The sequence below is a fragment of the Phlebotomus argentipes genome, unplaced genomic scaffold (genome assembly GCF_947086385.1).
Source record: "Phlebotomus argentipes unplaced genomic scaffold, Phlebotomus argentipes genome assembly contig_5, whole genome shotgun sequence".
NCBI lineage: Eukaryota > Metazoa > Arthropoda > Insecta > Diptera > Psychodidae > Phlebotomus > Phlebotomus argentipes.
The window spans coordinates 13,411,039-13,426,323 of NW_026776165.1; the positions used below are offsets into that span (position 1 = coordinate 13,411,039).

General features: G+C 39.9%; 1 protein-coding gene across 1 annotated transcript; it reads right to left on the reverse strand.

The window, feature by feature from the left end:
• Window positions 1-4,559: 4,559 nt before the first annotated feature.
• On the reverse strand, window positions 4,560-14,873 carry LOC132255512 (F-box only protein 32). The gene is made up of 5 exons (XM_059751585.1): window positions 14,355-14,873; window positions 12,431-12,481; window positions 11,265-11,512; window positions 9,146-9,596; window positions 4,560-5,830 (listed from the first exon to the last, which is right to left on the reverse strand). Exons 1-5 carry the CDS (start codon window positions 14,456-14,458, stop codon window positions 5,626-5,628), a joined length of 1,059 nt encoding a protein of 352 aa, XP_059607568.1. The 5' UTR covers window positions 14,459-14,873; the 3' UTR covers window positions 4,560-5,625.
• Between the last annotated feature and the right edge of the window lie 412 nt (window positions 14,874-15,285).

Consider the following 15,285-nt stretch of genomic DNA (forward strand, 5'->3'; position numbering starts at 1 on the left):
CTGTTGTTTGTGTGAAGAGGGAGAAAAAATGATGATGGCCTTGCTCTCAATCCCAAAAAGTCGCAGGCCCTAATCGTTCATGCGCCTAGTAGACGTCCTGTCCCATCTCCGCTTTATCTCTCGGATGAAGTCATTCCTTTCTCTGATCGAGTCAAGAATTTGGGCGTCATTTTCAATAGTTCACTGACTTGATCAGTGACCATGTCTCTGAGATCTGCAGGAAGGTCTTTCTTACATTGCGTACGTTGCGGCACCTCCAATATCTCACACCCAGTGGCACTCAGACTCCTGTTGGTCCGAGCGCTTATAGTTCCCTTTTTCACCTATGGAGCGGAGCTCTTCTTCTGCGCTAGCATGGAGACCCGTGATCGCTTGAAAAAGGCATTTAATTCCTGTCTGAGATATGTCCATGATTTGCGGAGATTTGATCATGTATCTCCCTATGAGAGCACGATACTGGGCACGCCAGTCTTGAGCTACATTGAAGATAGAGCCGTCGATTTTATTTCGCGGCTACTTTTTATGGGCCGGCCTGGATATCTTGTGGAGCTCTTGGCTGCCGGATCGTCTGTCAGGGGTCTTCCTCTCTCAGTGTGCCGAGATCGAGGAGTCGCATTCTCCACAATTCACTCTTTGTTGAGGGAATTGTCCTTTGGAACATGTTGTCCAAAGTACCGTCACAGCTCCTCGCATATAAGTTTGCACTTAGAACCTCTTTGTATAACTTCATTTGTATCCGAGAGGACACCTTGTCCTATTGTCGCATTAAATATCTATCTATCTATCTATCTAATATGTCGTCCACGTATTTCGTGAGACAAAATATTTCAATTTCCAAGGAGGCCAATATGCTGGTGATCGCACGATCCATCACCAGATCCGCAATTATTGGTGATAATGGTCCTCCCATCGGCATGCCATCTATCTGAATGTAATGTTCATCCTCTGTATACAAAGTGGCTCGCCTCTAGGCAGAATTTCAGCAGATTGACGAACAGGGACTTCTCTATGGTGGTGTGATTGCTGATCTGCGTCCACATTTCTTCCACTATCTGCAGTGCGCTAACTGGCGAGGGATGTTGGGAAACAATGCCACCACGTCCAGGCTAATCATCAACATATCCTTCGGGTACTCTGATGGTTCTTATTATTATTATTTATTCAAATTTAATTAGGTACTTGTCTTCATATCGCACCGTACAATTTCATGAGTCTTAGATCTATTTCATTTAAGTATTTCAATTTTTTACTCGCATCCTTCTTTGAATAATTCAGTGATTTTGGAACATTATGTTTCCCAAAAATGTAAATTCTTGTCTTTTCTAGTTTAGTGCACTCTGATAAGGATTTCTTTACAAGATATGCTGTGTATCTGTTAAATTATTAACGAATACCAGGCCAAAGACCATGTTATTTCCATTGCATGAAAGAGCAAGGAATCATATAAGATGAAGAATTGTTATCTTTGTTAGTAATTCTTAAAGGAAATAATTGAGTAATTTTTAGTTGTACAATTCATAATGAGACTTAAAAAAAAAGAGTCGCTATGACTCTAAACAATTATAATAGATGTCTGGCTATTTGTGCATTTCAATGTCGTCGTCAGAGTTCGGATGGTTTGTGAGTTGAGCATCAGGGGGTTTGGGGGTGATCTCATGATTAAGATCATCAATAATTATTTAATTTGTTTGTAAATTCGTTTGATGTTGAACGTGTAATGTTATCAGTAGTATTTATGTTGGGAGTAGTTGTCTTTGAAGTGCGTTTTATCTGTGAAAGTTAGGAGAATTATTAAATTCAAGCGTGGAAAAATGGACAAAAACCGTTCAGTCAGTAAAAAAATCGTTTTGATCAGATCAAAGTCAATATTTTACTGACTAAACTTAATTGCTTTACTGACAACAAAAAAAAACTTTTTTACTGATCAAACTGATTTTTTAACTGGCAAAATTGAATTTTTTTTACTGGAAAAATTTATATTTTCTGGCAAAATGATTTTTTTTACTGGCAAAAATAATTTTTTACTGACAAAATTGGTTTTTTTTTTACTGGCAAAATTGATTTTTTTACTGGGAAAACTGCATTTTTATTGGCAAAATTGATTTTTTACTGGCAAAATTGATTTTTTGACTGGCAAAATTGATTTTTTGACTGGCAAAATTGATTTTTTGACTGGCAAAATTGATTTTTTGACTGGCAAAATTGATTTTTTGACTGGCAAAATTGATTTTTTGACTGGCAAAATTGATTTTTTTTACTGGCAAAACTGCATTTTTCCTGACAAAACTGCATTTTTACTGACTAATTTACTTTAGCCAGAAAAAAATTACTTGTGTGATCTCGACTATTCCGATCGATCGTCAGCACAGGACTGTTGGAGAGTTTAGGGGTAAGTGGGGCAGCTTCAGATTCAAAATGCTGTTCCAACTTTAGGATTTTTTCTTGAAAAATCGGCTGAATATATTGAAATGATCACAACGCTCAAATAAACTCTCGTCTATTGAGCTTTAGAAAATGCCTTTCATTGGGCATTAAAACTGATCCTTTTTCCTCTAAAGGAGATTAAAAATAATATTGCAATTTATCTGAAACTGCCCCGCACGGGGATGTTTCGGATTGCTCTGGGGCAGCTTCAGATTTTCACTGATATTTACCATAAATTCCATTGTGGAATTGTTGAATCGCAGGTAAATAATCACTTTGATATCTCTTCTACGCACTGATACTGTTTGATTCCCTAAAAATCGCCTTTAAAGTAATATTTTCGCGACTTTTCTGGACCCTTGCACGCACTGTCAAAATGTCTGAGCGAAAAGCAAGTTGCCCGTCATTTTTCCTGTGTCGCAACGCCACCATGCGTGAGTGGTGGCAACTTCAGTGCCACCACAAATCAAATCAGTGCAAATCAGTGATTTTCGCGTGTATTTTCTCACTTTTCCACTAAGAAGTCGTTTAACGTGATGAAGCAATGCAGCACAGAACGGCACTTTGTGAAAAATCTTCAATATTTGCCACAAGAAAATTTCGACCGTGATGTTGCGTCAGACTGTCAGAGCGCGCTGTTGTCAGTCCGTGGCGATCCGAAACTGCCCCGTGTGCAGTGTTTGTGCATTTTCCACCACCCACTGAAAAGGCCGTGCCAAGGAGGAAAAGTTCGGGCATATTTAGAATCTCTACTTAACTCTCAATAACCTTTGATTGTGTTTCACGCGAATTGTGGCTTTTTTAATGGAGAAAACACGCAATCAATTCGGCAGCAAAATTCTAGTTTGTGAGTGATTTTCAATTTTCACTTATTTTATCTAAACAGTCAAGGCAATCCTGTGCAAATTTTCGTCAATTGTAGTCCTTAAGGACTACAAACATTGTGTGAAGACCAGGAATTTATTCATGTAAAAATCTCTGAGAAAATTAAGAAATCTGAAGCTGCCCCAATCTGAAGCTGCCCCATTTACCCCTATGCACGAAACAATTGGTCTCAGTGGTACGCCTTGCTTGTGGATCTTTGGTAGTCCATAGATTTTTGGGGTTCGTGCATTGTGTGTGGTCAGGTGAATGCGTGTGAACTCATTGATCTGCCCGTCATCTTTCAGTTTTTTTTTGGCAAAAGCATTGCTTCTGGACTCCGTGGGGATCGTGCGATCGCAGTGGGAATTTTGTGGTATGTGTTCTCATCATGCTCTGCATCTTCATCTCGTACTCCGTCTTGAGCATTACGACTGTTTTTCCGGTCATCCTTGAATTCTTGAGTAATTTTGGAGAAAAAAAAACAGTAATTTGCAGCTGGTCTATAGTCATCTTTATTTTATCTTCTCAAAATTCGACTCGAGAAAAAGCTGAAGGACAATTTAAATAGCATTTTCTTCATTGATTCTTCTGAGGAGTAAAATGATATAAAATATCGTGAGATGATTCAATGAGTGTTCTTTTTTCTTTCTTTAATATTTTCTATGCTTTCAAATCGTCTCACGGGACGTTTTATTCCCTTTTTTTACCGAGTTTCTGCACATTATCACATTTATACTCATTCTTTTTTTATCAATTATCACAACGAATTAGGTATTTTTTCCCACGAAATTGTGTGTTGGTTTGTGTATCATTTGAGATTCACTCAGAATGATCCAAATAATTGAGAATTTCAATATCTTATATCATCTAAAGACGAAATATAGTGAATGTTAGCTCATTAAAACTCATTAATCCACAATTAATCTCGCAATCTGCTGAGAATTCCTTTTTTTCTTCTTCAATTAGGGCGCATTTGGTCCCCATTTCACCCCGTTTTTCTCTCTCTGTCTTTCTGTCTTCCTCACGGTCTGAGAACCAGAACCACCCTTTTTTTTGATTTCAGTGCATTTTTGTTTTTCAGTTCCATTTAAAACTCCTTAAACATGCTTAAATAATATTAATGCAGTGCCGACGGTAAATTGTGTGTCAAGAAAGGATGAATTAGAAGGTAATTTGATATTTTCTCATGCAATCTATTAACAATTTTTCCCCATATTTTATTCAACATTGATTTTAAGAATTCCACTTCTAACGAACAAGCATTAACAATATTTTTCTTACACTTTTCGTTGATCCAGACTTCAATGAAATCTTTAATAATTTCTGGCAGTGATAAATTTTGGTATATTAGAATCATTTATCAGTGTTATTGTGACATTTCTTAAACGTTTTCTTTTTTTTCTTGGACGGCAAAATCAATTAATATATTTTTTCTATAATGAAAGTGCAAATCGACGGGTGAGTCGAAAACTATGAAAAAGTCAAAAACGCAATTTTTCAGCAAAGTGAGTTCAAAATTTAGGCTTCAATATCGCTGCGAAATTTGCCAAATTTACCATCAAAACGCCTTCAAATCGTCCGTTAAAATGCAAATATTGCTCTGTATTTATTATTTTGTGAATATTTTAGTTGATTTTATCGGTATTTATTGAAATTTTTGACTAAAATATGGCAAAATTAATAGAAAATCTGAAAATATTACTTTCCAAAGTCAATTTTTAATGGTTTTTGAGTCGATTTTATACAAAAAATCAACTTTTCATACTTCAATTGAACTTTTTCTTAATGTTTTCAAGTGAAAAAATTTAAAAGATATGATAAATATTTCATTTAAAGCCTAAAAAACATTTTAGAATAATTCTGAACATCTATAATTATTTTCTGAAAAGGCGTTTTATGCGTTTGACTGCAATTTTTGAGACATTTTTCTTGTGAGAAAATTCTTCAGCGTAAACAATGAAAATTTGACTTTTAATTCGCAAAACATGACAATTTTTTTTCTCCATTTGTGCTTTTTAGATAAAATAAGATTTTTTTTCTATTGCTTCATAAGATAGAAATCTTAAAATTTTTGTACAGGAAGAACAAATAAAGAGCTTTTCAAAAATACTTAAGACTTTTTATAGTTTTCCATTCACCCGTCGAAATTTACCATCGGCATCGCATTTGCGGCTCTCCAGGGAATGACTGACTCACACTCTCTCTCTCTCTCTCTCTCTCTCTGTCTAGTCTTAATACTTATAGAAGGACACAACAATTAAATACACCCGTAAAATTAAATCTACCATCCGGGATTTCACTTATTGAGGGTGTGACGGACACTGGAAGTGTTCCTCATTACAGCGAGAAGTACTTGAGAAACTGCGCCGGCGGCACAGGCTGTGACTCAATCAGGCATCCCGCTTCCTTGAGGCGCGCCCTGAAGTCCGGGCACTGATCGGCGATGCATGGATGCCCGGCCGAAGGCCAGAAGAGGCACCGACAGAATCTGCACAGTGACAGTATTTCCGCATACTGAAGATCCTCCCGAAGACCATGCGCTCTGCAAGACAATCCACAATTACTCCCTCACAAGATTAGAGATTAGATTAGAAATGGGGGTGATGGTACAAGAAATCTTGCTCCACGGCATCCAAGGCCATCTGACGGGCCCTTTTATGCATCCCCAGGAAATTTTCCCATTTAAGGGCCAAGACACCCAAAGCTAACTAGTCATTTCGCCCAATGAAATGGGGCGAAAAGTTCTTAGGACACCTCTAGGAAACCCGAGGACCCTCGATCCGGGGATGGGTAGCGCCTCGAAGGGAGCGCCACACCGTGGAATGAGACCCATTCGAAAACCACCTAAAATTGTATGGTTTTTCATTGAATTTCAACTGGCTCTCGTTCTACGTTAAGGCGCTCCCTCCGAGGCGCTACCCGCCCCCGGATCTAGGGTCCACGGGTTTCCTAGAAGTGTCATAAGAACTTTTCGTCCCATTTCATTGGGGGTGGTTCGGGGTTTGGGGTGGTTTGGGCTCTTAGAAGCAGAAAAAGACCCTGGAAGAAGTGCTTAAGGCCAGGATTCAAGGATGGTATCGGGGTCAGATAGCTCAATTATGCTCAAAAGGCAGTCTTGCCCTATGAAGCAGTTTATGGGCATTGGGCCCCCCGCCCCATTGCGGAGGAGCCATATTGGGTGATCATGTTATGCAAGGCAAAGACCTTTAACAGTGGGGTCCAAGGAGGACCGAGGCGGGGTGTGGCGACGGTAAATGGTTTCTGGGCTCAAAATGAAGGATCCTTATGATTTTCAGAATTTTCCGATTTTTTTTCACTGAGATATAGTGAAATTTCCCAAGTGGATCTATAATTAGTGCCAGGCCAGAAAGTGATAAAGTTCCCTAGAATCCCTAGGATCCGGCGGAGGGGCCTCATATTGGGGGTTTTGTTTTGGCTATGGATAGGCAATCAAACGCCATATTTGATATTTTTTGTTTTTGCCCCAGACTACCTACAGTGGAGCTATAATTAGTGCCCACGCTGTATTGTTACGATCCGAGGGGGGAGTAGTAGCGGCTGCTCAACAGAGTTTCACAACTGAAACTAAAATTCGTCACCACAACATCTTTGCACCCCACATAAACAGCCGCTGGAGAATGCATTGAGTGACTTCGCTCTGCGGCGAGATTGATATTGGCTCAGTGGCTTGCAAAAGCCCTCCCAATTCAATTATTTGCCCTAAGCAACCACGCGTCAAAACGTGTTTTCCTGTGCTGTGGGGCTTTATTAGCCCTCACAGAATAACATCCACCGTTAAGCAACGGTCTTTCTAAAGGCCTGTCACGACGAGCGAGAGTCAGTGTGTTGCGATTTCTGGAGGTGGACACACCACCAGCAAATCGCCCGTTTTTGTGCCATCTATCCAAGGATCGCAAGGAAACAGAGTTCGAGGACTCTAGAGGATCCTGCGTCGAGGACGAGGAAAGGAAGACGTCGCGCTAACCGCGGCGCTAAGGCGGTTTATCCGACAAGAGAAACAGAGGAGGCGGCGTGGCGACGAGAGGCTTCTTGAGCCCCTTGCCCCCAGCCCCTCGTTCTCACTCGCTGCCACCCGGTTCGTCCGATTCAAGGCTGGATCCTCTCGTGAGGCTCACAACAGGACCCGGAGTGCGCCGAAGAGACGCCACGTGTGAGGTTGTTGTACATCGACCAGCCGCGAAATAAAAGCCTCTTCATACCGAAGAACCGTCTTTGTGCCTATCCCCTGGTGGCGGGCGCGATTGAAGGGAGTGTGTGGAAACCCCCCTCCCCTAGATCGTAACAATATCTTCTTATTTTATTTATGTCGTCCCTCTCCCCCCCGGTTATCCTCTGATTTTTTCCCACTCAGAGGGGGCAAGGCTTTCAAAGTGAGCCAGTCAAATGCACACAGACTAGCAGAGCTTGGCCTTGGGCGTGTTTGCAGACGAGATATCGCTATTTACAAGCGACATCAGTCTGGTAGAAGGGTGCCTAAAGATTTGTGGGCGCTGTACGGAAGCATGTATGCCAGAGACACGATATGTAGATTCGAAGGCCAGGATTTCCACGTAATATACACAGATGGGTCAAAATTGGCGAATGGAGTCGGAGCCGCGATTTGGGATGAATCGCTGAATCATGGTGAATGGCGAGCTATTAGTGCCTGCTCCTCTAATTAATCCGAATGGCTCTCACCTGGGCCATAAATTGTGACTGTGATCGCTCTAGACTCGTGATCATGACCGACTCATTATCGTCCTTACAGGCCTTGAAGCATTATAGGCCTCCTGATCGTCCTGATGTGATCACTGAAATATTTAGATGCGTTGAAGAACTGAGCGTGCTGGGAATATCAGTGGATTTCGTTTGGGTGCCGGCGCATGTTGGAGTTGTGGGCAATGAAAGGGTGGATGAACTGGCCAAACTGGGGGCCACTGCGCCGAGTAACGAGGTAAAATTCCTCAGGATAGAAGACGCATACTGCGCAATTGAAAGGATGATATCCATTCAGTGGGAGTTCGCTTGGAGGGTGGAAACCAGAGGTAGATTATGTCACTCAATAATCCCCAAGTGTAGTAAAAAGCCATGGTATCACAAATTGCATAATCTTAGTAGATGGAAAATAGTAATGATAAACCGAATAATTGCTAACCACTATCGACTTAAAAGCCACCTGTTTAGATTTGCTATTGTGGAGAGCCCCCTGTGTGACATCTGTAGTACCCATGAGGATGTGGATCATATACTATTTGTGTGTCCGAGATTTGCTCGAAATAGAGAAGAAATAGTAAGGAGCTGTGCTGCGATTTGCAGGAGCAAGTGTGTGCGGGATATCCTGGCGATGGCCCTGGAGAGAGGCATCCTGAGCCCACTGATTAGTATAACGAACTTTCTGCGTAGTCACGAGTAGCAGGATAGACTCATGTGATATAGTTATTAAATGTTCGTTTGCTGTACCTGTTATATTATTATTTTTTTATGATATATGTGTCTATGTGTCTATATAGTCATCACCGACTACAGACTTATTATGGTGGGGAGGGGAATAAAAAAAAAAAAAACCAGTCTGGTAGTGTGCCCATCTATAAGTAAGGACAGATGCGAAATACACTTCCACAGAAGTTTCTACTTCAGTTGGAACATTTAACAGCAACCTTATTTGGGCTGGAATTTTTATATTTGCCATTGAAAGGCTTAATATTATTCGCATCTGTTGTGTTCGATCATTTGCAAGTGATGGGGATCGAACACACGACCGTGATGTCCTCAGTCTGGCTCTCTATCGACTGCACCACGGCCACCTTTACTCCCTCACAAACACACACACACACACACACTCTCTCGTTACACTCACTTCCTCAGAGCGTGGTAGATCTTCTTCCAATCCTTCGAGCCGTCCTCCTGCAGGAAGCCTTCCTTCTCCAGCAACACCTGCATCTGCTCAGACGTGAAGTGGAAGCACGTCAGCTCACGCCAGACACGCTGCTCCGCCACCAGGGCGGACATCAGACTCCAAGCCGCCGATGAGGCCTCGAGATCTCTGTAGTCAGACAGACGCAGCAGAATCTCACGCACGCACTCCTCCGGCAAATCGTGCAGCTTCGGAAGAATTTCAGGCCCTGGACCACTGATGCGAATCTCATCGGCAATGTGCTGAATACGCTGAATCGTCTCCACATGTCCCTTCCACAGACTCTGACTGCCCAACGGCTTTCCCCAGCACTTCTGATTCTCCTGGTAGATGATTTCTTGCAGCTGCATCACCAGTGCGCGCAGCACATTGAGATTCTGCTGACTATCGCTCACTGAATTGGAGAGAAAAAGGGAAGATAACTGCTATTTGTCATCTTTTGAATTCCCTTAAAGGATTTCTTGGGAAGAATTTTACACTCCCACAATCCCTGGATAAAGGGGTAAATGGGGCAGTTTCAGATTTCTTAATTTTCTCAGAGATTTTCCAGAGTTTGTAGTCCTTAAGGGACTACAATTGACGAAAATTTGCACAGGATTTGCCTTGACTGTTTAGATAAAATAAGTGAAAATTGACGAGAATTTTGCTGCCGAATTGATTGCGTGTTTTCTCCATTAAAAAAGCCACAATTCGCGTGAAACACAATCAAAGGTTATTGAGAGTTAAGTAGAGATTCTAAATATGCCCGAACTTTTCCTCCTTGGCACGGCCCTTTCAGTGGGTGGTGGAAAATGCACAAAAACCACCCAATGGGACAGATATAGATTCTTTCTGACTGACAACAGCGCGCTCTGACAGTCTGACGCAACATCACGGTCGAAATATTCTTGTGGAAAATATTGAAGGTTTTTCACAAAGTGCTGTTTTGTGCTGCATTGCTTCATCACGTTAAACGACTTCTTAGTTGAAAAGTGAGAAAATATACGCGAAAATCACTGATTAGAGCAGAAATTTCGAGAAGCACATTTTGCGTCAAGTTGCCACCACTCACGCATGGTGGCGTTGCGATACAGGAAAAATGACGGGCAATTTGCTTTTGGCTCAGAAATTTTGACATTTCGTGCAAAAGTGTCGAGAAAAGTCGCGAAAATAGTACTTTAAAGGCGATTTTTAGGGAATTAAACAGTTTTAGTGTGTAGAATAGATATCAAAGTGATCATTTGCCCGCGATTCAACAATTCCACAATGGAATTTATGGTAAATATAAGTGAAAATCTAGAACTGCCCCACAGCAATCCGAAACTGCCCCCGTGCGGGGCATTTTCAGATAAATTACAATATTATTTTCATTCTCCTTGTTGGGACAAATCTTCCCGGAAACGTGCCCGGGAACGGGATCGTTCACTCTCTTCCTGGTCACCACAGTGATCACATCGTTAGTTTTAGTCTTGTCAATTTGAGTGTAATTAATTCAGTGTTAAACAAGCAATAATTAAATTAATCAATATCACGGACTCCTCTGAATCGGCGAAGCGGCTCGGATCTCTAATATCCTCGTCTTATTTAAAGGTAATTCCCAAGCTGCAACACTCCTTTAGAGGAAAAACGATCAGTTTTAATGCCCAATGAAAGGCATTTTCTAAAGCTCAATAGACGAGAGTTTATTTAAGCGTTGTGATTATTTCAATATATTCAGCTGATTTTTCAAGAAAAAATCCTAAAGTTGAAACAGCATTTTGAATCTGAAACTGCCCCACTTACTCCTAAGTCTATAAATTTTGACTAGAACATCGTCTAAAATCCTCCTTACATCGCTCAATAAGAGTCAAAAGGAAATCTAAACTAAATAACTAATTGAAAGTCTTGGAAAAAGAACTGCTTTTTGCAATAGCTTTTTCACTCTCATTGCCATGGCACAAACTGTGGTGAATCATTCACTTTACAATGACCCCACATTATGAGTCATCCTGCTGAAATCTATAATCTTAATTGTCCACCAATGAGACACCTGTTATCGGCCATCTGTCCATTTGTGATAAGAAGTGACAAAAGGTGGACTCACCGTGACACGCGACCTCCTCCACCATCTGCAGCAGCAGGCGCTGCGCCCCACCAGGAAGACTGGCGATGCCCTTGTGCGCCACCAGCATCCGCAGCAGTGCACAGATGTACTGGAAGCGCTTGCGATCCTTCACGGCACTCCGGAAGTCAAGGCGGCGCACAGCCTCGCCGAGGGCATTGAATCCAGCGATCTCACGTGTGCACTTGAGTGTGATGTGACAGTGAGGTGGAATCTCTGCTTCAGACTCACTCCTGCACCCAAAAATACACACACCCCAAAGTGATATACAGTAGCGAAAATTAGATTAGGACACCTATGAAATTGTGGCCATTTTTCCTTTTGGTGCTCAAAATTCGGTATTTCTTTCAATTTTAGAGACATTTACCTTAAGACAAAAGATAATTAGAATTTAATGATCTTTCAAATGGCGTTGAGATCATGGCGATATCTCAATTCGAACCCGAGATATTGCAAAATGCAGAGAAATGTGCGCAAAAGAACAGCGAAAATTAAGTTAGGACACTGCTTAGCCTGCTCTAAATCCTTGTAAAAAACATGAAAATTACTGGGATAACCACATTAAATCATGAGTTTGGAATGTTTAGAAGACATTTACATTATAGAACGCCTTGATTTGCACTTGTTAAATTGCTTTTTGTATGTTTTTAGCTAATGTTTAACGCTTTTCTCATCATTTCTTCATTTCTCCCGCTCAAGCGCAGACCAAATCTTGTTCACAGGTTTTCTATGAAGTTTTGGAATAAGAGGTTAAGTTAATCGCCTAGGAACAATCATGTAGATGTGAAAATTACAGCATTTTACTCTTAAGAAAGTGTTGATTTTTAGTCAATTTCTTATTATAATGTCCAGAAAATCTGTAATTTCTTATCGATGCATGGCAGGAAAATGGTTCTAATTACGTTTGCATATTATTTAGCATTCAAGGGTTCCATAATGTGGTAAATGGTGTTCAAGGATCAATCAAGTGTCTTAGAAAACACCTTAGTTACCTTGGTTTTGTGTAAAGTTCGTATTGGACATCGTTGAGTGACATTTCTGGACAATTTTGATGAATCAATGAAAATATGGAATTTTTGCATCAAAAAGTAAAAATGGCCCAAATAATTTATGCCTTAATTAAATTACCAACGTAAGATCCAACTCACCAATTCTCTGTGTCGCACACTTCTGATGAGTTGCTGCACTCGCTGCTGCATCTGTCGGTGAGAACAGGACAAAAATAGAATCTCCTGCACATTGCCATGAATTGAGAGGGTGAGAAGAGAGAAGCTCATCAAGGCTATTTTTAATATTTAAATTAAATCAAGGAAAACATCCATTAAACACTCTGATCATTTTGTGAAAGAGAAAATCAACTTTATTTGCTTATAGCTTTTGCTGATGGTGTGTGAAAATCAGCAATAAAAATGCCAATAAATTTGATCTTCTTTTTTGAAATTACACTTTTTCCTCTTAAAGGCAATTATATATAGACATTTTTGCGGTTGTAATTGAGAAAATATCCAGACATTGAGAAATCTACCATAAAATTTATGAGCAATTACGCTAACATTTCCTCTTCTTAAGTGAAATGGAGAAATTTATATATCGATGGGTGAATGGAAAACTATGAAAAGTCGATTTATTATAGTTTTCGTCTTATGTTATTTTTGAAAAGCTTTTTATTTGTTCTTTCTGTACAAGAATTTTAAGATTTGTATCTTATGAGACAATAGAAAAAATTCTTTTTTATCTCAAAAGCACAAATGGGAAAAAAGAGTCAAATATTAATTATTTTATGCCAAGAAAAATGTCTCAAAAATTGCACTGAAACGCATTCAGAAAATAATTTGAGATGTTCAGAATTATTCTAAAATGTTTTTCAAGACTTTAAATGAATATTTTTCATATCTTTTTAATTTTTTCACTTGAAAAACTTTAAAGAAAACTTGAATTGAAGTATGAAAAGTTGATTTTTTGTATAAAATCGACTCAAAAACCATTAAAAATCGACTTTGAAAATTAATATTTTCAGATTTTCCTTTAATTTTGCTATATTTTAGTCAAAAATTCTAATAAATGTCGATAAAATCAGCTAAAATATTTACAAAATAATAAATACTTTGCAATATTTACACTTTAACGGACGATTTGAAGGCTTTTTAAGATAAATTTGGCAAATTTTGCAGCAATATTGAAGCGAAATCTTGAAATCGCTTTGCTGATGGCAAAAACAAATCAATTGTGAAATTAATTGGTTGAAAATCTTCAAAATGGTAATTAAAAAAAATCGTAAACCAATATTTCTTAGGCTAGAAAACTTAAATTTAGATCTGAAAATGTGATTTTCTATCTAAATGCAAAATTTGACCCATTTTATTTCGACACTTCCTTGAATAATTTTCCATTTTATTTGCGCAAATCTAAAGACTGTCATCATTTTTACCATTGCAAATCACTGTGTGCATAATATATAAATAAGATGGAGTAAAAAAAAAAATTTGTTACGCTTCTTGAGCAATTATATAAAAGTTGGAATTTCTTCTTTATTTTCTTATTTATTTCACTTTTCCACCTTCACAGCAAAATATATAAGACACACAACTTTTCTCTGTGGCTCAAAAATTCCACACAGCTGAGAGTGAAAAAAAAAAACAAGGGGGAGAAGAAAAGCAGATTCACGCTTTGTCAAATGTGACCTTTCACTGATTAAATATTACGGAAATCTAGAGCTCGCGATGAGAAGAGAGTGTTTGAGAATTGTTTATTTTATATTATGCAACTGAACGATGAAAATGCAATCGCAGTTATTTAATACCATTCGCAAGTTGAACTCTTGCGACATATGTGCAAAGTTTCGCTTGAGGACATTTCTGTTTTGTTCGCCTCTCTTCGTGAGGAATCTGAGCGTAACCTTGTCCTAAAAAGTGGTCCTCAGCTCAGAGCCTGCTTCGATTTTTTCGAACAAAGGCGCGCTTCGGACACTCTCCAGCGCCACGGAGGCACTTTTCTGCGACTGCCAGTGAAAGTGTGGCTTTTTCGCCAATGTGGATGACTTATGTGTGTGCCATTTTAAGGTCTCTGGCTCACCTTTTCCGCTTGCCACACTCCAGCACCTTCAGCTTTTCCCATCCTTCGTCCGTTTTCACCCAAGCCTCGCCTGGATCTCGCCAGTCTTTCGAGTAAAAGGGCATTTCACAGCTTGTTCAGAGACACTCTCCTCCAAATCGAATCCCTATCGAAATCCCCTCGTCGCACTTCTGGCCAAGAAGACAGACGGATTGTGAACACAAACACTGGAGATGATTGGGCGAAAGGGGGACGAGTTGAACACAACAAAGAAAATCGCACAGTGCCACTTGTAACTTCCTTTGTTCACTCTTCACGACACTTGAACACAGCCTTTGCACTCACAATCGCACCAGCAGACACTTTTCCACCTAAATTCACGCCACACACTCCAATATGGCCATTGGGATGGTGAGAAAAGTGTCTGGGAAATCCTCTTGAAGCGCCTTTGCGTGCACTCTCGCTGGAATGGCGAGCGAAATAAAAACAAACTACGCAAAACAGCTGAGACTGAGCACTCTGTGCGAAGGAGACGGTAGATTTGGGACACTAGCATGCCAGTTGGACAGCCAGTGCAGCAACCCGGTGAGCCAGCTTGCCAACCAATTCAATTTGCGGCTACTGGGTTGGCATACTGAACGGATGTGTGTTAAATTTTGCTGCGTACCAAAAAACAACATAAGAACAGTAAATAATACCAACAATACTCAACAAGATAATAACCAGAGGGTCTTGCCCAGCTCAAATAATGAAGATGAAAGCATGTCAGAAGATGAACCTTTGTCCGATTTACAAAACATTGACCCAAACAGGGACAATGTTAGTTTTCGGAAATAAAGTAAAGCAATACAATCTCCTTAATTGGAATATAAATGGATTTTATAAACATTAATGAAGATTTAAAAATACTTATCAATGAACTCGAACCAAATTTTATTTGTATTCAAGAAAC

Excerpts from the sequence above, each read along its gene's own strand:
- LOC132255512 (XM_059751585.1), bottom strand. The coding sequence starts at position 14,458 with ATGCCCTTTTACTCGAAAGACTGGCGAGATCCAGGCGAGGCTTGGGTG. Across the intron at positions 12,482-14,354 it reads GAGTGTGGCAAGCGGAAAAG|ATGCAGCAGCGAGTGCAGCA; the intron begins GTGAGCCAGAGA and ends TCTCACCGACAG. Across the intron at positions 11,513-12,430 it reads GTGTGCGACACAGAGAATTG|TGAGTCTGAAGCAGAGATTC; the intron begins GTGAGTTGGATC and ends TGGGTGCAGGAG.